General features: G+C 35.1%; 3 protein-coding genes across 4 annotated transcripts; 2 read left to right on the forward strand and 1 right to left on the reverse strand.

Annotated features, from left to right (window-relative positions):
- The first annotated feature begins 1,386 nt into the window (after nt 1-1,386).
- On the forward strand, nt 1,387-3,383 carry LOC125866207 (peroxisomal and mitochondrial division factor 2). Of its 2 annotated transcripts, none has more exons than XM_049546521.1 (2): nt 1,387-1,524; nt 2,408-3,383. In XM_049546521.1, the coding sequence occupies exon 2, from the start codon at nt 2,422-2,424 to the stop codon at nt 3,298-3,300; it is 879 nt and encodes a 292-aa protein (XP_049402478.1). In that variant the 5' UTR covers nt 1,387-1,524; nt 2,408-2,421; the 3' UTR covers nt 3,301-3,383. The 2 variants fall into 2 exon arrangements, with proteins under 2 accessions (XP_049402478.1, XP_049402477.1); XM_049546520.1 differs by having other exon boundaries at nt 2,414-3,383.
- Nucleotides 3,384-14,868: 11,485 nt separating this feature from the next.
- LOC125865521 (protodermal factor 1-like) lies at nt 14,869-16,401 on the forward strand. The gene is made up of 3 exons (XM_049545718.1): nt 14,869-15,018; nt 15,112-15,820; nt 15,917-16,401. Exons 1-3 carry the CDS (start codon nt 14,916-14,918, stop codon nt 16,245-16,247), a joined length of 1,143 nt encoding a protein of 380 aa, XP_049401675.1. The 5' UTR covers nt 14,869-14,915; the 3' UTR covers nt 16,248-16,401.
- A 4,079-nt stretch (nt 16,402-20,480) lies between these two features.
- Nucleotides 20,481-25,471, reverse strand: LOC125865222 (zinc finger BED domain-containing protein RICESLEEPER 1-like). Its single transcript, XM_049545429.1, has 3 exons — nt 25,336-25,471; nt 20,814-22,790; nt 20,481-20,731 (listed from the first exon to the last, which is right to left on the reverse strand). Exons 2-3 carry the CDS (start codon nt 22,765-22,767, stop codon nt 20,676-20,678), a joined length of 2,010 nt encoding a protein of 669 aa, XP_049401386.1. The 5' UTR covers nt 22,768-22,790; nt 25,336-25,471; the 3' UTR covers nt 20,481-20,675.
- Between the last annotated feature and the right edge of the window lie 931 nt (nt 25,472-26,402).

Genomic DNA, 26,402 nt, shown 5'->3' on the forward strand with positions numbered 1-26,402 from the left:
ATCAAGTTAATTTGTGGATCCACTAATTAAATTTATAAAACATATTTTTCACAAGATTGGAGAATCATATTGATTGAGTTGACACAAAAAAAAAGATGGAGGAAAATAAAACATAGATAATCAGTCACACATAAATTGGAGTTACGACCTATTAAAGATTTATTAATATGGGTGATGGTAAGATGGTTAAGATCCGTTCATACTTAATCAGTAGTCTTGAGGAGCGTATTGTTTTTAGAAATGGACCTTGTAACAACAACAACATATCAAGTATAATCTCACAAATAGGATTTAGAGAGGATTGCATCTTTACTCCTACCTTGTGAAAATAGAAAAAAAAAATTTCGATAAATTCTTGACTTAATTATAATATATTAAAAAATTCAAATTTAATCAAACTTATAGAGAGCCCAAACACCAGAGTTGAAAAAAAAAAAGCTAATATTAAAGATCATTTTCTCTTACACCTTTTCCTTTCAAACTTTCAATCCCACTCATACCTTAACCTTTACACCATATAACAAATCGATAGCAAAAAATTTCTTGTTTAAAATGATTTCACTATAGAAGAACTCTTTATTTCTTCACCCCATTTCATTCTAAAACACTTTATTCTTTCTTTCTTACGCGAGACATCAAGTGTTATATTGAAGCTCATTCAACTTATAGTGTCACGAAACTCACGTAACACAATATCGTTTAATTCGTTACGATAAAGTTACTATAAGATTATACATATCGAAAGAAATACTTTATATATTTTCGATTTTAACATAATAAATCAATATAAATAGGGAAAAAGGAAAAATATACCCCCGAACTATCGTAAATGGTATGCAGATACCCTCCGTCATACTTTTGGGACATTGGTGCCCCTGCTGCCCAAAAACTAGAGCATATATGCCTTTCACTCTAACGGAAGACTAAATAAGGACACGTGATACAACCTTATCCGTTGATCCGATATTTAATAAATGTCGGATTGGTGGATAAGATTATGACACGTGTATGTTTGTTTGTATAAAGGGTATATATGTTCTAGTTTTTGGACGTCAGGGGCACCAATGTCCTAAAAGTGTGACGGAGGGTATCTGCATACCATTTACGGTAGTTCGGGGTATATTTGTCATTTTTCCCATATAAATAATATAATCACAAAATAATATCTATATAATCCACAAATATACTCTCTATACACAACAACAAACTTACAATAACATATTTAGTGTGATTATATAAATGCAGTGTATCATGTACGAGATCTTACCCTTATCCACGTGGAATAGAGAGACGGTTTATGATAGACTCTCGACAAATATAATAGGTTACCCTACTACCACTAAACTAGGCCCAATGGATTTGGGCTTTTATAACATCTGTTTATGAAAAATCATTTCATGATTCTATTTTTTGCTCAATCAAAAATCACAATCGAATAAGAACAAAAATTTGATCTCTTAGAATCAAATACAGTAACAAAGCAAAGCCCTAATCCAAATCGAACTCACATTCTTCATTTCTCAGGTAAGCTTTCACATTTCCCAATTTTTTAATAATTTTTTTTATATGAAATTGCAGAATTTGAGTATGTATATATGGAATGAAAATGGATATTGAGGATCTTCTTAGTTTGGGGTTGAGGGTAGATGTTATTTTGGTTGAATACACATTAAGAAGGGAAATGCTGTATTTGTAATTCGAATTCTATGGTGATTTAGAAAAATAAAATCATTTCTGGGTCAGTGAATTGGGTATTTTTCAGTTTTTTTTAATTAGTTTTAGTTTTTTCATCATTGGGTTATTTTGAAAATTTTCATTTCTGGGTGAATTGGTGTTTTTCAGATTTTCTGATTAATTTAAGTTTTTTTTCATAATTGGGTGATTTTGAAAATTTTCATTTTATGGGTCAGTGAATTGAGTGTTTTTCAAAATTTTGATAAATTTTAGTTTTTTCATTAATGGATGATTTTGGAAATTTTCATTTTTGGATCAGTGAATTGAGTGTTTTTCAAATTTTTTAGTTTTTTCAGCATTGGGTGATGTTGAAAATTTTCATTTTTGGATCAGTGAATTGGGTGTTTGTCAAAATTTTGTATTAATTTTAGTTTTACATCATTGGGTGATTTTGAAAATTTTAATTTCTGGGTCAGTGAATTGGGTGTTTTTCTCGGAAACAGCCTCTATACCTCTACGAGGTAGTGGTAATGTCTGCGCACACTCAACCCTCCCCTGACCCCATTTAGTGGTATTTCATCGGATATGATGATGATGTTGTTGTTGTTGAATAGGGTGTTTTTGATCTTCTTAATGTTTTATTTTTTTGGATTTATTGATTGGTAGGAATATTCTTGGATTTCCAATTTATTTGGGACTGAGGCGTAGTAGGTGTTGAATGTTGTTGGATTAGTTTCAGGTTTAACTATGGCGGAAGAGAATGCTGCCAATGGAGATGTTTTTGATGATGCTGTGGAGATCGAAGGAGAGGAAGATTCGGATGCTGCATTGAAAACTGCTCCACTGACACACAAGATAGCGGCTTTAGAGCAAGAGAATAATCAACTTTTTCGCGAGAATCAAGTTATCAAAGAGAAGATGGAGAAATCTAAGCACTCGATTGAGGAAATCCAGAACGAAAAAGTGGAGTTACAGAAGAAGGCGGAGAAGATTGAGTCGGAGAATAAGGCTCTAGGATCGGTAGCTGGCCGAGCAGCAGAGCTCGAGGGTGAACAGTCTCGGCTGCAGCATGATCTCATAACTTCAATGAACGATCTGGAAGAATCGAATTCTGAGCTATCGAAACTGAAGTTGGATCTAGAGGGGTTAAAGAGTTGTGACAATGAGAAGAGTGTGAAACTGGAAGCCATTGAGACTGAAAGGAATTTGTTATTGGTGAAAGTTAAGAAGTTGGAAGCGAGTGAAAAAGATCATCGAACTGAAGGAGAAGTGAAGGAGAAAGAAATTAGGGGCTTGAAGAATCAACTCGAGGATTTAAAGGCAACTGTGAAGAAGAATGAGGCGTGGAAAAGGGAGAAGGAGGCGCTTCATACGGTGAAAGATGAGTTAGAGAAGAGGGTTATAGAAATGATGAGTAAAGTGACTGAGTTGGAGAAGAAGTTGGAGGAGAAGGAAACATTGAATACTGAAAGAGGCGTCGACAACAATATTAACGGCATTTCAGCTGAGGATAAAGTTAAAGCTCCCGGTGGCAATTTAGACTTACTAATGGCGGCTGCATCTTCAGTTGCTGCAGTTGCTGTGATAGGTATTTTGTGCTTTCTTCGATTTGCAAGAAAATCATAAACTTAGAGCTTGTCTTGAAGAAGTCGAGTTTTTTTTACCTGACCGCGTATGGACGTTACAATTTTTTGATAGCGCTTTGATTATGTTGGGCTTTCTTACTTAGCCTTTTTATCTCACTTGATACTAGATTTGGATGTGTTATCTTGATTGACTAGGTCCATGAACGGACTAGGTGACATAATTCTGTTAGTACGTTTCTTTCAGCTGCAGGCGTTTTTATTGCAACCATTTTTTCCCCATTTAAACAAGTTTGTTGGTGTAACCATTCAAAGAAAGCATTTGTATTGCACTGAATTCATATGTAGTACTGAATTGTCTCGAATAATGGAGTTCGTGTGTAACTCTCCTTTAGTCGATTATTTTGGCTAACCTGGAGTGTTGCTGCTATGGTCCTTCGAAGATATATTGTTGCTGTTGCAATCATATGACAACTCCTTCTGATTTGCTTAATGATTGATGTCTTCCTTTAGTATTGGGGAAAACTAGAAAAGATCTCTATTTCAGTATTTTGTACGCGCGCTTTGTAGAGTTAATGGTGTATTCTTTGAACTGACTCTGACCTGATAAACGCGTGTTTTGTAGAGTTATACATTCATGTCTTTTACGTTCAAATAGAATTCTTGCTTCACCATGGCAATAATTGAAATCTTTTGTTACACATTGCATGATATATTGTAGCTGTTTATGTTTGCTAAGCTGTTACTCAGAATTGCCTCTGTTCCCTACTTTCCTTCAAATATTTTTGATTGTTTCTTGTCATTCATTTTCATGGAGTCTTGGGTCTATCCGAAACAATCACTCTATCTTTAGGGGTATGGGGTAAGGTTTGCATACACTCATCCTCCCCAGATCCCATTTTCTGGGATTACACCGAGTATGTTGTTGTTGTTTGTTTTCTTGCCATTCAACCTCTCATTTGCTAAATTATGTGTAAGGTTGTGTCTTAGGGGACCTCTCTTCATGAATTGAAATGAAAGTGGGGATTGATCTATAGCGACTCCAACTTGTTTGAGACTAAGGCGTAGCTGTTGTTGTTGGTGGTGGTATATGCTCTATAACTTCTCTCTTGAATGCTTTTCTAGTGAACATTGTTATTTACTATCGCCCAAAAAGACTATGATTCCCATTTGGCGCAGATCTACCATTGAAGTTAAGGGTTCCGCAGAATTCACTAACTTTTGCTTGGATCCTTTATTTATAAATCTACTTAATATGTGTATGTAACCTATCCCAAACACAATTGTTGTCCTATCAACTAGAATGCATAAATTTAAAATTCTAAATCTACATGTAATAGTCACTTGTTAGCAGTTGTAATTGAAAAATAGCTAGTGTCATCGAGTTTATTTGTAACTCCGTAGTTACAATAATTTTTTAAAGATAGAATCGAAAAGTGATCGGTAAACGCTATTTCTGGAGACCAGACTATACTGGCTGTTACATGTTATGGATGTAGCTCAAAGTTGTAAGCTAGCCATGCAAATTTTGGGCTATGCAATAAATAAGAGCTGCTTCTTTCTAGTCTTGTGAAATCAAATAATTAATTGCCACTGACATCCTTGGCCTTTGCTTGAATATCAAGGCAAAGGTTTTATCATTAAATGCTTACTCTTCGTGTTTTAATTTGTTTGTCTTAATTTAACTGAATACAAAATTTGAATATTTTTAAAATTTTATGAAATGAAAGATATGTGTGATGTATTAAAGTGTTCTTTTGTGATCTTATACATATCATATAAAATATCGAAATTAAAGAATTATCAAATTAGAAAAAAAAAATCGAAATATATTGAAAACTAAAGTAAGAAAAACAAATTATAGCATAGAGACTAATAGGGGAATTGTGGACATATATTCAAGCGATTGTTATTGTCAAGAATTGTGAATTTAATATATTGGGTGAGTTATGGATGAATATATTTTTTATGGAAAGGATATAAAATCAACTATGTCTCAATTTTAAATTAGTTGGATTGTTTAATAACAAGACGAAATATATGAGAGCGAATTATTCAATATAATTGAGTGTAAGAGAAGTCTATAAATATAAATATTATTTGAAATAATCGAGCGTGAATCTATTTCAATTCAACAATCATGGTTATACATGAAAATTTAAAGTATTATTCAAAATAATTAAACGTAAATCATCTATAATTGGTGCATTGGTCCAACGCGTCCTAAGTTCATGTTCAGATACAGACGGAGTCAGTGGCGGATCCAGGATTTAGAGTTCGTGGATACCAAATAGACTTATCGATTAAATTAATTTTATATTTGATTAAATTATTCGTCTTTTCGATATATATCATAAATCAATCAATAAAATATAAATAATAAGATATTACAAATCCACACTCCACACTAAAAGCATGAAGTTAACAAATTTAAAACTTTCAATAATATTACTCCTTCTGTCCCATTTTATGTGGCACAATTTCCTTTTGGTCAGTCCCAAAAAGAATGTCACATTTCCTTATATGATAAATATTTAAAGGTACAATTCATCTTTTATCCTTGTTGGTCCCATTTAATCTTAAAATAATACTCTAATACATTTATGAGGAGAGAGAAAAGTGAGTCTACTTTTAAAGGGCAATTTGATAAACATTTCAAAGTCTTCATTTATTTCTTAAATTCCGTGCCCGGTCAAATGTTGCCACATAAAATGGGACGGAGGGAGTACTAAAATTATAAATATTCATCATTCATTTACAATTGTCCTCGACGAGTTTTCATATTCTGAAAACGATCGATAATGACATCATTACTAACATTTATAAATACATCACGCTCTATGTAACGCACTAGACAATCATTTAAATATTGATTACCAATACTATTCCGCACTTCATTTTTTATGTGCTTCATTGACGAAAATGCTCTCTCCACCGTTGCCGTAGCGACAAGTAAACTCAAAGTCAACTTTACAAGTAAAAGGAGTAATAATGTAATTAATTTAATTTAAGTCAATAACAATTACAATAAAATAAAATAAGGTGCCAACTATTTTTCCTTAAAAAACGTGCTTGGAGCCTTTTTTTCTTTCTTAAAAAACGTTTGCAACAAATTTCTCAAAAAAATAGATACAAATGGAATTCGAACTCGCAATATCAACCTTCTAAAGTTGCCCTCCTACTGTGGCATCACAAGCTAATTTTGTTCTCTGAGTGACACGCTTTATATTTATATAAATATTATATATATATTCCTATGTATATATAGAGTTTCGTCGAAGTTGGCACCCCACACCCCTTCATAGATCTGCCCCTGGACGGAGTTAACACATGAAGAAGTACAATATAAGTAAGTAAGTTGTGGTCATAAGGAAGTTGAATTCCAATCACACTAAGTTATGCCGCTTTCAAGCCAGTTATAAACGATCTTTCATGTTTCTGAACAATTCAATTCTTAGGATAAAATTTGAAATTGTAGAATTGTAACCATGACTTCAAATTTTGAATTCGCTTCTGATAATAATAGGATGTTTGATTAAAAGAAAATAAAATTGGAGGGAGTGTTACCATAAACATTAGTGGGAACAATTTCTGACTACTTTTGAAAATTACGAGCTCTGTTGCTGCTGCTGTGCTGTGTGTAGCCGTTTCGAACTTATTCCCTATGCACATTTTGGCCCCCTTCCTCTCTTTTCTTCCTCGTAATTCGTGCACCTCGGGAAAACCCCACTTCTTAAACGCTCACAAAAATCTTCAAAACAAAGAAATAGTCTTCACTGTTTGAAAACTCAGTGTCTTTAATGGTAGTACAAGACAAATAAAGAAGAAAGAACAAAGCTTTAAGTTTTTTTTTNTAAATATTCATCATTCATTTACAATTGTCCTCGACGAGTTTTCATATTCTGAAAATAATCGATAATGGCATCATTACTAACATTTATAAATACATCACGCTTTATGTAACACACTAGACAATCATTTAAATATTGATTACCAATACTATTCCGCACTTCATTTTTTATGTGCTTCATTGACGAAAATGCTCTCTCCACAGTTGCCGTAGCAACAAGTAAAATCAAAGTCAACTTTACAAGTAAAAGGAGTAATAATGTAATTAATTTAATTTAAGTCAATAACAATTATAAAAAAAATAAAATAACGTGCTAGCTGTTTTTCCTTAAAAAAACGTGCTTGAAGCCTTTTTTTTTCCTTAAAAAACGTCTGCAGCAAATTTCTCAAAAAAATAGGTACAACCCGCAACATCAACCTTCTAAAGTTGCCCTCCTACCGTGGCACCACAAGCCAATTTTGTTTTCTGGGTGACACGCTTTATATTTATATAAATATTATATATATATACCTATGTATATATAGAGTTTCCGTCGAAGTTGGCACCCCACACCCCTTCATAGATCCGCCCCTGGACGGAGTTAACAAATGAAGAAATACAATATAAGTAAGTAAGTTGTGGTCATAAGGAAGTCGAATTCCAATCACACTAAGTTATGCCGCTTTCAAGCCAGTTATAAACGATCTTTCATGTTTCTGAACGATTCAATTCTTAGGATAAAGTTTGAAATTGTAGAATTGTAACCATGACTTCAATTATCAAATTTTGAATTCGCTTCTGATAATGATAATAATAGGATGTTTGATTAAAAGAAAATAAAATTGGAGGGAGTGTTACCATAAACATTAGTGGGAACAATTTCTGACTACTTTTGAAAATTACGAGCTCTGTTGCTGCTGCTGTGCTGTGTGTAGCCGTTTCGAACTTATTCCCTATGCACATTTTGGCCCCCTTCCTCTCTTTTCTTCCTCGTAATTCGTGCACCTCGGGAAAACCCCACTTCTTAAACGCTCACAAAAATCTTCAAAACAAAGAAATAGTCTTCACTGTTTGAAAACTCAGTGTCTTTAATGGTAGTACAAGACAAATAAAGAAGAAAGAACAAAGCTTTAAGTTTTTTTTTTTTTTTTTTCAAGAAAAGAGAGAGAGAGTGAGTGTGTTAAAATCAGTTTGACTAAGTAGGGTTTGTTTGGACCAACCTTCAAGTTCTTGGCTATGGCAGTGCTGTTACTGCATTTTTCAGGCAGGTGGTTTTTTACTCAAGAAAGGTATAGCATTGAACACCCTTTTTCTCATTTTGTAGTAATTTGTGTTATATTCTTTCAGTTTGCTGTGCCTGTTGTTTGTTGAGCTTCTGAAAGTGGATAGAAACTGGAAAAAGACTATTTCTTAATGTTGTATGGACTTGTTATGTAACCCCTTTTTTTCTTTTGGTGTGTTGTATTGCTTATTTTGTCAAATGGGAAGTTTGAGTAGCTTCTGTTGGTACTTTGATGATTGGAATTCTCTGTATATACTTGAAGCTATGCTCTTGTTGGCTGAAAGATTGAATCTTTTTTAACATTTTATTGCTCAGAGCAGCCATTTACATGATGAATAGAACTCACAGTAGATATATAAGATTGTTGATATTGTTGTGTAATATTGATGTTGTTGCTCGGACTCTTTAAAAATGTCAATGGGTGAATGTTGGATTCTCCAAAATAGTGTATTTTTGGAGATTCTGACACGCGTGCGGAATCTATAGTGAAGAGTCCACGCAACTTAGGTTACTTCTTCCTGTCTTGGTGGTGTTCATTTTGTCGGTTTCATCAAGTTCTATTCCTGAAAAGGAATATAAGGAGCTTTTGTTCTGGGCTTTAACATTTGTTTTCTTTTATGTTGTAGCGCTTTTTCCAATCAGAGCTGTCTATTTATCCCTATATCTGCTGTATATACTTGAAGCTACTCTCTTGTAGGCTGAAAGATTGAATTTCTTTTATGTATTTTTGCTCAGAGCTGCCATTTATTAGTGAATGGAACTCTTAGTAGGTATATAAGCTGGATGATTTGAAGGTGTAACTTTGATTAGGATATAAGCTGAATGATTTAAAGGTCTAATTTATGGACCGAACCCAACATTTCTCGATTTTGTATGAACTTATTGTGTTACCCTTTTTTTCCTTTTTTATGTGTTGTTTTGTTCTTTCAAAATTGGTCTGCTCAGTTTGTTAAATACCTGAAAGGGAACACTGTATCTCCTGTATATACTTGAATCTACACTCTTGTAGGCTGAAAGATTGACTTTTAAGATATCTTTTTAAACATATTTTGCTCAAAGCAGCACCTTATGTAGTGAATGGTACTCTTAAATAATCTGACTGATGTAAAGCTCACTTCTTATTTTGTATCAACTTATTGTATAACCCTTTTTTCTTTTCTTTTGAGGTGTTGTTTTGTTCTTTCTAACTTGGTGGGTTCATTTTTAACAAACGGGTAAATTTTGAGGAGCTTCTGTTAGCTCTGACATTTTATTTTTCTCACATGTTATGGCACTTCTCCAATTAGGATTCTCTATTTGACCCGGTATCTGCTGTGTATACTTGAAGCTACTCTCTTGTAGGCTAAAAGATTAAAGTTCTTTACATATTTTGCTCAGAGAAGCCACTTATGTAGTGACCGGAACTCTTAATAAATATATAAGCTGGATGATGTTAAAGATATGATTTTGAGGTAGGATATCTTCTTCCCCGACCCCCTCCGTTCCCAGAGTAACCAAGAGATCTGTTATAAAAATGAGCAACTTTGGAGCAGTAGATCATAATAGGAGGAAAGTTAACCCCTTTAGAAAAAGTTGGAGGAATTTCGTGTTTTCGTTATTTGGATATTCACTCATTAGCGAATTTGAAGAAGGTGCTTACAGCTTTTGCACCAAGGTATTGGGTTTATTCAAACATCTTGATGATACTACTTCTCTCAATTTCACTAGAGGATATAAGAGTGCTCAATGATGTTAATGACTACAGTAGAGATCATGTTTGAGGTTAAAAGTTTCTCTTGCTAAAGGTCGAAATTCTTCTGATGCAGATGACCTTCAGCTGCAAAGGACTTTCAATTTTCTTTATCTGCAAGTCTAATTCTAGAATTCATATACTGGTTGCTGGAGGGATAGACAGTTGAGTAATCTAGTATTCATGATGTTCCTAAATTTTCCGGGAATGAAATCAGGAGTTGAAAGGCAAGACTCGAGAGAAGAGGCAAAACATAGTATTCCTTTGATCTTTGTAGGTGGAGACAGAGAACTAAACATATCTTTATGAGATGATTGGTAACTAGAATGCAGAAGGTTATTTTTTGTCCACGTTGAAGAGGAAAATTTGGATAATCTGGAAAAGGCTCCGAATTACTAGAGGTTTTCGATAGAACATAAATGCCAAAGGCAGAAACCTCGTATTGGGCGTAGAGTTGGAGAAAAAGGGTGTATGGATTTGTTGAGACTTGTACTTTCTTGATGCTTGACCCATTTATTTGTCTTCTTAAAGATAAAGCGTTAATCCGTTTTCAACTGTTCAGTTGCTATGGTTATGTGACCCCATGCTGTGTTCCTTTTGTCGATTCCTGACTGTTTCTTGACTTATATATTGCAGGTTAGATAGAGAAGTAGGAGTAGAGCTTGATTCAGAAGTTTCGACGTGTTCAACTGTTAAACCTGGTTGAATCTTCTGTTCCTTGTGTTTTTCTGGAACATGTGAACTTTTGTAAGTACATTGTTCCTTAAGTAGGGAATGAAGCCATCGGTCCGCGAAGCATATCTAGCTTTGTATCATATTTTGACAATAGTAGCAATTATTCATAGTGAATGAAGTATTTTTTTTTGCATATATAAGCTACTCAGGTTTATTTTTTCTGAGTTTTTGACCATTCAATGAAAATCTAATGCTCTATTAGCTTTAAATGTCTATGGTCATTGGATATTAGGGATTAATCTTTTGTTTTCTCTCTGACATGTTATGTTGCTCGGACTCTTCAAAAATGGTGCTGTATCCATATTGGATCCTCTAAAAGTAGGATTATCACACAACAAGTGGCATTTTTGAAGAGTCCGAATGAGCAACATAGCTGCCATGAATACATTATACTTGCCATCTATTGCCATTTAAACTAAAATGAAAGTCTAATGCTTAATTAGCTTGGATTTCTATGGTTATATTAGGGATTAGTCTATTGTTTTCATTTTGACATGTTATGTTGTTCAAACTCTTTAAAAATGCTGCTGCAACTATATCTGCATCTCTAAAAATGTTGACACACATTGCTGACATTTTTGAAAAGTTCGAGTAACGTAATTCACATGAAAATATTGTACTTGCTTTCTGATTGAATATGAAAAAGCATCATCAATAATCAAGAAGAATAGTCTCATTTGCAGAAGATGTGAAAAATTGCGACTTATATAGTACATTTGATGTAGTTTTTGAATAAGTAAATTTTATTTTTTAAAAAATAAAATTTTGAACCTTTGGTAACTTAAATGCATAGAGAAACACCTCTTCCAATACTCAAAGTCAAATGTGTCAATTAATCCCATCAATCCCAAGCAAGCACTCAACACAACATTGAATGTCTCACATTTGGTAAAAAAATGATTAAAAAGGGAAATTTGGTCATTCTATACACATTTTATATTAATTGCCAGAGAAGTGTGACAGATCAAATCTCTTCAACGTTAATCAAAAGTCTTCGTCAAATGAACGTAAGTAGCTTGTTGGCAAAGTGCACGTATATCCAATATTTCTTGTGTATGTATGATATCTTGACTGATATTTAGGTACTTATAATTGAAGTCTAATCATATTTGCATGAACTTCACCCTCAAGTCATATATGACTGAAGTTTAGTCATTTCTATTTAAAGTCCCTACACATATACTAATAGGCATTTTTTTTATTCGAGTCTAATTTCAGGTATCATATATTTAAGTTAAAGTATATGTGCAAATAATGCCAAGGGGAATGGTTGTTTCCTCATATTAATGATGGTCTCATCTCTATACATTTATTACAACTCGAATTGAGTACAGGTCTATAGCAGCCTATGTTTCTCATTTCCTAGAGCTTACCTTTAATTAAAGGCGGGTCTAAGACGAGTTATGTTGTTTCAAATGAATTTATTTTATTTTATTTGAACTACTTAGATATATATTTTAAAGGAGAGTCTTGTTGTAATTGGTAAAATTATTACTGCAAAATCATAAGGTTATGAATTCGAACTGGGAAGTAGAAGTTTTATACTTTGCTTTTATAGAGATAAATATGAATGGATTAAATAACTAGATTTCCTCGACATACTAGCTAAGCTAATCGTCTCAATTTTCTTCAATTAAATCAATAAGTTTTTTGATTGATTCAGATTGCCGCCATTCTTATCAAAATTAGAATCCATTGAGGAAGGCCTCGAGCCGAAAAATGGGGAAGTGGCCTAGTGATAAAAAACCGCAACACCATTTAAAAAAATAAATAAAGTCGTAGATATTCAAACCTTAAAGTTTATGACTTCTTACAGCTTTTCCAAATTATTCAATTAAATACAATAATAATAATAACGTAACTTAATTTACAATCAAATATTTAGTAAACTTCTTCATAGATACACAAGGTCGGAACAACAACTATTCAATTCACGTAAACCTATAACCAATCAGAGGCGGAGCCAGTATTAAGAGTTTGAGGATTCTAAATTTCCTTTTCCTTCCTTACCATTGAGTTATCAATTAGTTTTGTTAGGGGTTCACAAGTTATTACATAATTTTCTAGTACAAATATAAAGTCTACGAAAAAGCTATTGAGTTCGTTCGAACCCACAAATCCCCACCTAGCTCTGCCTGTAACCAACACTATAGATCCGCCCCTTACCAGAAGTAACTTTGACATAGAGAGAAGACAAAAAATACTTAAAAGCACAAAGTCCCATGGGAGGGCAAAATTTGACAATTAACTTTGCTTTATCATTTACTACACAACAATTGAATGTGTATTCATTCACCTACCCTGTCTGAGAAGGCATAAAGTCTCATATTACTCATGTCAGCTCAAAACTAGTCTTACACTCATGCAATTTTATTCCAAGTGTTTCCTTTGTGGAAACTCTCATATACTACTTAAAAGAAAGTTATTACTCCTTCCGTTTATTTTTACTTGTCACATTTCATTTTACGAGAGGTAACTTAACTAATCTTTAGAGATATTAGTTAAAGTTCATACACAATTTGACTCTCAAAAAGCGAAATATGACAAGTAAAAGTGAACGGAGTCCAGTTTAGCATGCTTACCTTTTTTTTTTCTCCATCTCTTTTAACAAGAGAAAAAATAGAAAATGAAAGGAACTTATAGAAAGTGCCACTAGACTCTTGAGAACCATGACATTCTGACCTCTTTATAACAGTTATCCTCTATACGAATATTTCACTATAACAGTTAAGTTTTTTCAGAATTAATTTTCATGTTAGGTTATATTATATGTTCTCTGTAACATCATTTTTCTATAGTTACTTGCATTTACAGGATGTATATACATAATTATATATATATAGGTTTTGGTATCACAGGAATATAGCGATCGAGGAGCTATGACTCAGCTGCTTCACGTATTACATCGTATTGTATGAGATGAGTTGAAAGAGCGTAGATGAGTGATAATTATAGGAGGCATGTGGCAAGGACAAATGTAGTAGTGGAGTTTCATATGTCGTCGCTAGTTTGAGATCTATAGGGTGATATATACTTCGATTGCTTTGTATCAAGTGAAAGAGAAGGGGTTGGTAGGCTTAGTAGTAGGACTCGATTTATTTAAATAATCACCATTATGAGCGATACGTTTTAATTCTACATAACTAGGATATATGTTTAGAGTGATGAAGTACATTTGTCCATGTATTTCTATGCGAGATTTAAATGAGACCTTAAATGCAACTTGCAACATATGTAGCTGACCTCATATTCTTTCATTTATATTTAACAACTTCTGTTCTTATCACTCTTTATTGTTCTTTAATAATAGTGATGTCCGAACTAACTCACGCACATCTCGATTAATTACACAAGGTCGTTACTATCTCCCACCAACACATGTACGTGGTAGTTACTCTTCATATATATATATAACTCTTCTCTTGTATCACTAGGGAATTAAACTCTTTAACTGTGGTGTCCGGATCAGTTTACGTGCATTTCAACTAATTTTATAAAATACATCCTACCTCCCACTAGCACATGTACGTCGTCATTACTCTTTATATACAACTCTTCCCTTGTATCACTAGGCATCAATTAAACTCCTCAATCATGGTGTCCGGACCAGTTAGAGCACACCTCAACTAATTCCACAGAGTACCTGCTACCTCCCTCCAACATAGGTACGCCGTCGTTACTCTTTATATGCAAACTCTTCTCTTGTATCACTAGCCATCAATTAAACGCCTTTGCCGTGGCATCCGGGCTAATTTGTGCTCAACTTAATTAATTTCACGAAATACTTACTATCTCACACCAATACAAAAGTACGTCCTTGTTACTCTTTCTATACAACTCTTCTCTTGTTTCACTATGCATCAATTAAAACTTTTTAACCATGGTGTTCATAAAACTTTACACGCACCTTGACTAATTCCACAGGATATATATATATATATATGCTACCTCCACCAACACACGTACATCCTCGTTACTCTTTATATACAACTCTTCTCTTGTATCACTATACATCAGTTAAACTCTTTAACCCCCCCACCCCCTCTCTTTTCTCTCATTCAGTTCCCTTGAGAGCAAACCAAGATGGAGAAGAAAAGAAGCAAACAGACTTCTCTAATCCTGTGGGCTACTGTTGCTGCATTACTCATGCAGAATTTGGTCATTTCTTGTAGAACTCCTCCAAAAAGTCTCTAATATTTCATTCACTCTTTTTGTTAGTTTATTACTTACTATTTTTGACTTTTTGAATCAAATTCTTTATTTTTTATTTTTATGACAGATTCGCGAACACCTCCATCACATGGCTCAGGAAGTGGTGGCTCTAGAAAAACACCTTCACATGGAAGCAGTACCCGTGGCGGAAAATCACATGCTGGCTGTGATAATCCGCCAAGTGGAGGGGGCGGCGGACATACTCCAACCCCAGATCCTCCTTCGGGAGGAACTGGAGGTGGTTACTCTCCGCCATCCCCTCCAAGTACCCCATCCACACCGAGCACTCCGGATATCTCCGTACCATCACCTCCATTTGACCCCAATTCACCACCTTCTGGAGGGGGCGGATACTATCCATCCCCTCCAACTGATAGTGGAACCCCGCCAACTACGCCTATCATAAGCCCTAACACTCCGAGCATTCCCGATATATCCACACCTTCAACTCCATTTGACCCCAATTCACCACCTTCTGGAGGGGGCGGGTACTACCCATCCCCTCCAACTTATGGTACCCCTACCACACCAATTACTCCTATCATCGGCCCTGACACTCCGAGCATCCCTGATATATTCACTCCTTCAGCTCCATTTGACCCCAATTCACCACCTTCAGGCGGGTACTATCCCTTCCCTCCAACTTTCCCTACACCTAGTACCCCCGGTATACCCATATTTTTCCCACCAACTACCCCCATCATCAACCCGGGCACCCCTGCTATCTACATACCTCCACCTCTATTCGATCCTAATTCACCACCTTTCTCGATCGAGTAAGTAAATCACATAACACAACACTCCCTTCAGGGACATTGGATAAAATTGAAATATGTAACATATTAACAATAAATATTATGAATTTTTTGTAGTTACTGGAGGACTAACCCGGCTTTAATATGGAGCTTGTTTGGGTGGTGGGCAACTGTTGGTAGTGCATTTGGTGTAGCTGCTACTCCGGGGCTCGGATCAAACTTCAACCTCCTGCAAGCACTTACAAACACTCGTTCCGATGGTGTTGGAGAACTCTACAGGGAAGGTACAGCTTCCTTGCTGAACTCCATGGTGAACAAGAAGTTTCCTTATACTACCAAACAAGTTAGGGAAAAATTTGTTGCAGCACTTGGTTCAAACAAGGCTGCTGCAGCTCAGGCAGCGCGATTTAAGTTAGCCAACGAGGGTCCATTCAAGCCTAGAGCTTGAAATGAAGGCTCGTATATATCAATAATTCTGATTCTACGTATGAACATTTTCTTACTATCTCCTTCATTCGAATAGTGATGTATGGTATCCTAACAGACTGATAGACCTTGAACTTTGTATCATGTTCACCTTAAAATCTTGCAAGTATGTTTCAGTTTCATTATGATTTCTTGTGAGTTTTGTTTAAAGGTTGATTTTACTATATCTGAAATATCAATTTACTGTGTATATCTTTTGTTATGTCACGACGAAAAATAACGACCCATTTGGTATGATCACTTTGATAAAGAAAGAGTTGTACAACATTATATTATACCTTAGGTCCACCATGCTATATGCTTTAAAAAATGCAGGATTTTATATACAACAAGAACATACTCGGTGTAAGGCTTGAGGAGGGTACTGTATACGCCGATCTTACCCTTCCCTTGAGAGGTAGAGAAGATGTTTCTGATAGCCCTCGACTCAAGAAAAGGATTACTTATTAAATTAGATGCATCATAGTCCATCAATACTTGAATTGGATCTTCGTTTTTTTTTTTATGATAGAGAAATCCGTCTAGAGTCACCCCTTAGAACTAACCGCAACCTTCAAAACTCGAGGATAATGGGCTCTCCTCTCTGCCCTTTTACGCTTAAATACCAAGCTTAGTTCGCATGACATATGACTCGAACTTGCAACCTAAGTTACAAGTCCTTCAAATGAGTCTCAAACAAGTTGAAAATTTGCTCAGATTGCAAGCTGGTATCAACATCTATGTATTATAACACACCTCAACAATCCCTTATCCTGCCTGAAGGATGGTGATAGTTTAGGTATGAAAAGAGGAACAACTCGTAGTTGAGGTGTTTTTTTTTTTAAAAAAAAATACATAGATGGTAATAGTTCAAGTAGAAATAGGAAATAACCGATATTTGATGAGTAAAACTCGTAAAAAAATTATAGTTCAAATGCATTTTTTTTTAGCATGAACTCTTGTCTAGGATACACACTGCTACAAATTAGAATTTAGATTATCCCCTGGATAAAAAAAATCCCCTGGACAATTGATGTAATAGTCAAGAAAAATCATTATTTCCTCTGTTTAACTTTTTTTTTTTTGATAACCGAGAAATCCATCTGTGATCCGCCCTTTGGACCAATCACAACCTTCTAAACTCGGTGGATAATGGGCCCGCCCCTCTCCACTTAAATACCATGCTTTGTTTTGCATGGTGTGGGGCTTGAACTTGCGACCTAAGCCACAAATCCTCCACCTTTTACCACTTGAGCTAGGCATTGGGGGATATTTCCTCTGTTTAATTTTACTTGTTCACAATTTCAAAAATAGATTATCATTTTTAACATACGAAGTAAAGATAGATTATTTTTTCTCCATGTTTTATCCTTAGCATTAATCTTAATGATTATGATCTAATAACCATAGCTATATCCCGTCTTATTTAATATCATGAGTTTTATGATTAAACATCGTCATAAAAATGAAATAATTGAACCGTTGTAGCTTTGTCTAGAACCGGACGTCCTGTCGTGAAGGAAGACTCACCCATGCCATGAAATAATATTGTCCTAATTTGATAATAGAAAAGTTTGATATTGTCAAGATTGTATGATTTATAAAAATGTGTTACTTCTTACCCTCAAAGATATATGAAGAGGTAACAAATGGATATTTAAATTTTTAAAGGGAGAAAAGGGTCAAATGCCCCCTCAAGCTTTAGCCATATTTCTAACTACACACTTAACCTTTTCAAGGGTCCTATTACCCCCCTGAACCTTTTTATTTTTATATTAGTTCACCTTCAGACGCTGATGTGTCCACATACATGAACTCACCTTCGTGAGGCGCGTAACAACGTAATAAAATGTCCATGTGGAGTCCAAATAACCCTCCCAACGGTAACTTTACTCCTTATTTAACCCATACATTTATTTTTTATTCTTTTCTCAATTCATTTATCTCCATCTCTTTTGTTCTTGAACAAAAGCTCTCTCTCTTCTTTGTTCTTCATCCACCATTTCCAAAGCTTGAATTTAGTTGTTGTATCTTCTCCAACTAAGATTGAATTTAGGGTTTGCAATTTTCTCGAATTTCATATTGAACAATCGAAATCTTCCTCAATTCGACAACTTGATTTTTTTTTTCACTTTGTGTTATTAGGGTTAGTAACGTCAAACGCAAAATGGAATAAGCTATGCATGGAAGAATCAGACCCAATGCACCCTTTGGGGTGGCCCAGTGGTTTGGGCTTGGGACTTCCATGTTGGAGGTCTCAAGTTCGAAACCCCTTGCCAGCGAAAGCAAGGGGTTTGCCTTCTGGGTCGAGCTCGTCGCACCGGGCTTACCTAGTGCGGATTACCTCTCCTATGTGGTTTGCGAGCTATTGCATAGGAGCGGGGGTTTTACCCTGTGCGCACCCAAAGGGTAGCGGCTGCGGGTTTCCCTTGTCATAAAAAAAAAAGAATCAAACCCAATGCTCAAAACCATAGTACGATGCAAACATAGAAGTTTGTTGCATATGCAGACTTCTTGGGGTCCACTAATATATACGTGGACAGCGCGTGTATACAATTTTTTTTTTTNGACTCACCCATGCCATGAAATAATATTGTCCTAATTTGATAATAGAAAAGTTTGATATTGTCAAGATTGTATGATTTATAAAAATGTGTTACTTCTTACCCTCAAAGATATATGAAGAGGTAACAAATGGATATTTAAATTTTTAAAGGGAGAAAAGGGTCAAATGCCCCCTCAAGCTTTAGCCATATTTCCAACTACACACTTAACCTTTTTGGGGGTCCTATTACCCCCTGAACCTTTTTATTTTTATATTAGTTCACTCTCAGACGTTGATGTGTCCACATACGTGAACTCACCTTCGTGAGGCGCATAACAACGTAATAAAATGTCCATGTGGAGTCCAAATAACCCTCCCAACGGTAACTTTACTCTTTATTTAACCCATACATTTATTTTTTATTCTTTTCTCAATTCATTTATATCCATCTCTTTTGTTCTTGAACAAAAGCTCTCTCTCTTCTTTGTTCTTCATTCACCATTTTCAAAGCTTGAATTTAGTTGTTGTATCTTCTCCAACTAAGATTGAATTTAGGGTTTGCAATTTTCTCGAATTTCATATTGAACAATCGAAATCTTCCTCAATTCGACAACTTGATTTTTTTTTTCACTTTGTGTTATTAGGGTTAGTAACGTCAAATGCAAAATGGAATAAGCTATGCATGGAAGAATCAGACCCAATGCTCAAAACCATAGTACGATGCAAACATAGAAGTTTGTTGCATATGCAGACTTCTTGGGGTCCACTAATATATACGTGGACAACGCGTGTATACAATTTTTTTTTTATAAATCTGGTTTATGTGGACACATCAGCATCTGAGGGTGAAATAATATAAAAATAAAAAGGTTCAGGGGGATAATAGGACCCCCGAAAAGGTTAAGTGTGTAGTTGAAAATATGGCTAAAGCTTGAGGGGGCATTTGACCCTTTTCTCTTTTTAAAGGTGGACCAACAAGAAATTCTGAAAAATCGTGAATATTCATAAGCAATGAGATCAAAAGCGCACATTTCAAATAATCAACTGTTAAACATGCTTAGTCATATATCGACATATCAGAATTTATCAATAACTAAGGAACCAAAAGTGACATTTAACCCGAATCTCTTATATTTCCTGTCTGGACATATTTTTATAAAGAGAAATTGGTATTCTTCAATTGTGTAGATTCTATAAGTTGAAAGTCATTAAGTTGTAAATATTGTTACCAAATCACAATTCTTACCCTATTTGCCAGAATATAATAAATATTTCAAAAACTGAAATTAGAGACATTATATTATATGGTTCAAGTAAGATCGATATCATAAGCAACAGCCCTACAAAATTCCTTTTTCCCTTAACTAATTAACTCACTATCTTCAACCATTATTAGGTCCAACTCAAGAGGCTGAAAAATACTAAACAGCAGACAATACCATCTCCCGGTAGGCTGGAGTGTGGGCACGAAAGCTGCAAAAATCCAAGAATACCTTTCTTTCATCTGGCTCAGATGAACAAACCAAGACCATAATGATCATGAGTTAACACTAATTCGGAATGATCCTTGACACGATCAATACCGTAAAGAACCCCAAACGAGAATGGACAGAATAGAAAAGAGAAGTAGATACAGATAAGTTAGTCAATTGATGAAGGCTAAGATGGCAAAAGCTGTTAGATTCTTGAACAAAAGAACTCATCTTGAACTAATTTATGGGAGCTCTGGAAAAGCAAGATCTGCAAATGAACTAATTTCTACAAAATCTTAACATAAGGATAGAGAGAGGGGGACCATTTGGTAGGTGCTAATATACACAGATAAACGCAAAAGAATGGCAACCTAAGCTTACCAAAGACTTGCTCTTATTTTGCATCATAGCACAGGGCAAGAGTGACAGTGCTTGATGAAGCCTTCGAATCTGTTGAAGAAAGATTCAGAATTATTCTTTATAGCTAATATAGAATATGTCATAACTGGAAACTACACTATTAAATATTGACCTTCAAATTCATCACGCATCCAGTCCTGGGCACACATCAAAGCTTGCAAGGTATCTGATCTTAGCGAACTGCGATATGGTTCAAGAGCCTTATTCCCAGTGTTGAACACATACTCTAGTGAAGCTTTTGACATAGGCATTCCTAGAATATTGCGTGCCATCATGGACAGAATAGGATACCTTGGAGTGTGAACCTTCCACCAGTTTAATATGTTAAAATCGTCTTTTCTAGGGAACAGCTTTTCCTCCAAATAATTGTCCAAATCTGATTTAATGTTGTTGCTCACTGAGGTCTCATAGATGAATTTGTCAAATCCCGTCAGCCGATCATTATTAGCACCACCAACTTGAGATGCTTCAGCTTGACCATTAGGAGCTAATGGTGAATAAATAGCGTGGCCATTATACAGTGCCTTCATACAATCTGAAACAATATTAATGCAGTCTAGAGCACTATCACCATATATTTGTGGATAATAATATTTAACCAATTGCATCTTGAATCGTGGGTCTAAGATAGCTGCAATCGCCAAAGCCAAGCTACATTTTTTCCAGTACTCATCAAATCTGCTTTTCAACTTCAGAGCCAAAGAATTAACAAAATCATCTGAGTTTTGACACCACTCAATCAACTGCAAGTGAATATCACAGATATCTGGGAAATATGTATTTGCCGTAGGATACTTGCTTCCAGCAAAAACATTGGAAACCTCAACAAAGAGCTTAAGGAAGCTAGCAATGGCACTTATCCTATCCCACTCTGTCACAGTTGGACACATTGCATACCGGGAATCATGTTCTTGCAAAAGAGGAAATGCATCTTTGTACTCCAAAGCAGTTTCAATCATGATATAAGTTGAGTTCCAATAAAATGAATTATCAAGATTCAGGCACTTCTGGGAATCAACCCCAGCAATTTGAGCCATCTCAGTGAACTTTTCCTGGGTTGCCTGTGAACTTCGAACATACCGAATACTTTCCCGGACCTTGTGGATTATCTGGCTTGCTGTTTCTAAGGTATCTTGGACCATCAACTTGATAACATTAGCTGCACAGCGTGTATCAAATAATTGGCCATCACAATAAAGAAACCTGTGTTGACAAAGCTGCTCTCTGATTCTACTTACAATTTTGTCATATGTCGAGTAGTTATCAAATGTCACTGAAAACAATTTTCGGTCGATATCCCAATTTCTTAGACTAGTCATGATAACTTCTGACAGCATATCTTCTGTTTGGGAAGGATCAGTTGTTAAAAAATTCAGAATCTTCTTTTTAAGATGCCAAGAGTCATCTATGTAATGTGCCGTCAAACACAAGTATTCAGCATCACCATTTGCAGTCCATGTATCAGCACTAAGGCTGATTTTCCCAGGCAATTTGTCCAACTCTTCATATACTTTCTGTCTCTCCATCAGATAAATTTCCCGGCAGTCGGCTTCAACTCCATCAAATGTTGCAATGTCAAACAAGGGTTGAAGATTCCTGACAAATATACGGAAACCAATATGTTCAACCATAGATAAAGGATAGCCATGTAATATGATCATGCGGGCAAGGTCAAGCCGGCTTCGCCTGTTATCAAAGTTAACAATCCCATTGTTGAATAACCCATCTCTTGTGTGTCCTTGTTCAAACTTAGTCCTCACAACGCTGACTGCATCACCATTTCTCTGCTCTTGATCAAAACTAAAATTCGAGATGGCAAGAGGTCCCTCCTTTTTCTTTCCCCGTGTCAGCAACTGACTTATATCATGGTTTGATCTCCTACGACATCTGATCAAATGATTTCTCAAATGTGAAGTCCCACTGGTACTAGACCCACTAAGTTTCCTTTTACAGTGTCTACAGATAGCCACAAAAGTATCACCTTTTTTTACTCTATCAAAGTCATTCCACACAACAGATTTTAGCCTACTAGAATTGACTATGACTGCTTCTTCCTCTATCTCCATTGCTTCCAGTACTGTAGCAATACCTGGGATATTTTTCAGGGGACGTGAGGAAAATGACAGACAATTTATTAAATCTAAACCAGAATAATGAAGAAACAACAAAGCTTCAATAACACAGACTAATTAAAATCATACAGTTCTTCAAATTATCAATTGGGATAATGTAGTGTCAATCACACAAGCACAAAGACGCCACATGTATCTTGTACATAAAACCAACCTCTAAAAAGAAATAATTAGTAATACTTGGGAGAAAAAGGAAGTACATCTATATTGCATGAAGGGGTTCAATTCAATTCCCTTAGCCCAAAAACTATACTAAGCATACAACAACAACAACAACAAAAACATATCCAGCGTAGTCCAACAACATACTCATGTCACAAGTTCAAAGCCTGCCTGTTGAACCAAGTCTGGTGTGCTAATGTGACAAAAAAAATTCACTTGGGTGAAACCAAGAAACATAGTACAACTCCTAAATTGTTGGATCAATATTGGCAATACTACAATTAAGGAGGAGAGATGGAGGATTGTCCTGGTGGACAGTGTGGAAAGAAAGGAGTCAAAGATGTTTTGAGGGAAAGAAGAACAATTTGCAGAATTTCAAGATGAATTGTATAGCTCTTTATTATTTTTGGTGTAAATACAGGCAGAAGAACTTTTTTGATGTTTTAGACTATTTGTGACAAAAAGCACAGATGGAGTCAGTCTAGTTTGTAATACTTTTGGAAGGGGGGCTACTTTGATGTAGTATACCTGTGGATAAATAGAAGAAAAAGTTACCATTCTCAAAAAAAAATAATTCACTAATTGACAGAGCTTTCTTTTGGGTTGCCAAAAGTTTTCAAAACTTCAAATATTACAATGTTGCATTACCTATGTGACTTCTGCAGTTAGTTCTTTTAAGCTGCTACTCTAGACACATACCTAAACAGATGACTAAGGCCCATTCCTCAAGCTAGGATAGTCAAAAAGAATGTAGGTACATATGACTAATTTTTGGGCGAGGCACAGTATATATAAGATACCAAAAAGCCTAGCTCGGATTTCTCTATCATTTAAATTACAAAAACCCCTTATCCAATTAGCAAACATCACATCAAACCGGACTTCTCTACCATTTACATTACAAAAAATACCTATCACATTCGCACACATCACATCAAACCGGACTTCTTTGCCATTTACATTACAAAAAACACAGATCAAATTCACACGCATCACATCAAACCGGACTTCTCTACCATTTACAGTACAGAAAACACTATAAATCTAGACCCGACTTCTCTTCCATTTACATTGGAAAAACACCCATTTGCACACATCACATCAAACCAGACTGCTGTACCATTTACATTACAATATAACACTATCAAATTTGCACACATTACATAAAAATATACAGCTTTATCAAATGCTTTTCTGAAGGTGTATTAAGCTGCTATTTATAACCCTTAAATTTCAAATTACCCACCTAAGGCAATACAAGGCAACTATAACTTTAATCCAAACTAGTTGGGGTCAGCATTATGAACATCAATATCCACTTTGCTCCATATGATTCCTCAAACCCACATAAGACAATAAGAAGAAATTTATGATTAAGAAATTCTAAGCCAACACATCACCGAAATTCCTCTTTAATTTATAAAGCACAAGATTGTTTTGCAAACCAAAGATGGAAAACCACAAATTAGATGTTGAAAGGCAAAATTCAACAAGTACGTTGTAAAAGCCTTGGTGAATAGAGTTACCGAGTACATTCAACTCCATATGAATCCCTAATAACACCAAAGACAATAAGAAGAAAGTTTTAATAAAACTACACACCCGCGAAATTCTAGCCAACAGAACACACCAAAATTACTCGTTTTAATTTACAAAGCACAACATTGTCACAAACTAAAGATGGAAACTTTAACCACAAATTAGATGTTGAAAGGCAAAAATTCAACAAGAATGTTGTAAAAGCCTTCGTGGACAAAGTTATCTATTACATTATGCTTCATATGAATCCTCAAAACCACAAAAGACAACAAAAAGAAATTTATAATTAAACTACACACTACCGAAAGTCTAGCCAACAAAACACCAAAATTACTCTTAATTCACAAAGCACAACAACAACAACAACATACTCAGTATAATCCCACAAACGGGGTCTGGGGAGGGTAGAAAGACGCTCAGCTCAAGCACTGCATTATTTGCAAACAAAAAAAAATGGAAACTTTACGCACAAATTAATGCTCCAAATTCAAAGAGTAAAGAGCTCAACCCAATACCCAATTTTGCACTCCCCAAACCGGGTCACCATGACCCAGTAACCCGAACCCATAATCCGATCCATATTAGGTTACAGATTAAAAAAAAAGGAAAAAAGTCGGGTCGGAGAAGCAGAATAATTAAAACCCTATAGACATCGAATCGGGAAAACATACATATAACCCAGAATTCATTCGGGCTTCGGGTTTTAAACATATATCCAAATAAACAACAGCTCCAATTATAACAACACTACCATCTATGGCGTAACAGGAGAGAGAAACACTATAAGAGAGAGAAACTTACGAGAATTGAAGAACTTTTTTGCGTTGTTGTTACAGAAGAAGGGGAATTTAGGGTTTGTTTTCGTGTGTGAAGAAAATCACACAGTGAAGGTGTAACTCTGTGAAAAAACGAAAGAGATGAGAGTGAAGGATTGTTGTGAAGTTTTTTTTGGGTAAATGGATCTAAGGCGCCAACCCGAAGAGAAACAACTAATTGGGCCAACTGTTTTGGGCTTTTAAGGCTCAAATTGACTCTTAATTTTTATTTGGTAATTACACAAACATACGAACGAATCCACTCTATAGTTTGAAATAATTACGTATTGTCTTACTTATTAATGATTTAGTACTAAATTTCAAATCAGATACATCACTCCTTCAGATTTTAAGTCAGATACATAGGGACAGAGGCAAGCGGGATAGGAGAAAGACGAGCAAGAAATTCAATATATTCCACATACATGTGAATCACAATTGAATATAGTGTATCTGAAATAAATTGCGCCTAACGTATATAAGTTAAATATTAGAAATTTTTTATGCAAAAGGAAATCACATCGATCTTGCATAAGGCCAACGTAGATGGTAATCCATGACATTTTATATTCTTTTGATACCTTTTGTTAAATTAAATTTCATCACGCGTCTAATAATTTAACCTATATATATTGATATTCTNCTAAATTGCGCCTAACGTATATAAGTTAAATATTAGAAAATTTTTATGCAAAAGGAAATCACATCGATCTTGCACAAGGCCAACGTAGATGGTAATCCATGACATTTTATATTCTTTTGATACCTTTTGTTAAATTAAATTTCATCACGCGTCTAATAATTTAACCTATATATATTGATATTCTTATCATAAACCGTAGCATTCATCCTTAATTTACAGGAGTTGAGCTAACACATAAAATACTCTATCTGAGCTAAGACTACGATTAAATAAGACAAAAAATCCATATAGTTGATCTCAAGTTGGATGAGAAGACAAATCAACTCTATAAAGAAGTAAAATTATGACTAATTAGGTCGTTAGTGACCAAATAACAACACGATATAGAAAAGAAGCTTCTCCCTTCCTCT

The sequence above is a fragment of the Solanum stenotomum genome, chromosome 5, assembly GCF_019186545.1.
Source record: "Solanum stenotomum isolate F172 chromosome 5, ASM1918654v1, whole genome shotgun sequence".
NCBI classification, from domain to species: domain Eukaryota; kingdom Viridiplantae; phylum Streptophyta; class Magnoliopsida; order Solanales; family Solanaceae; genus Solanum; species Solanum stenotomum.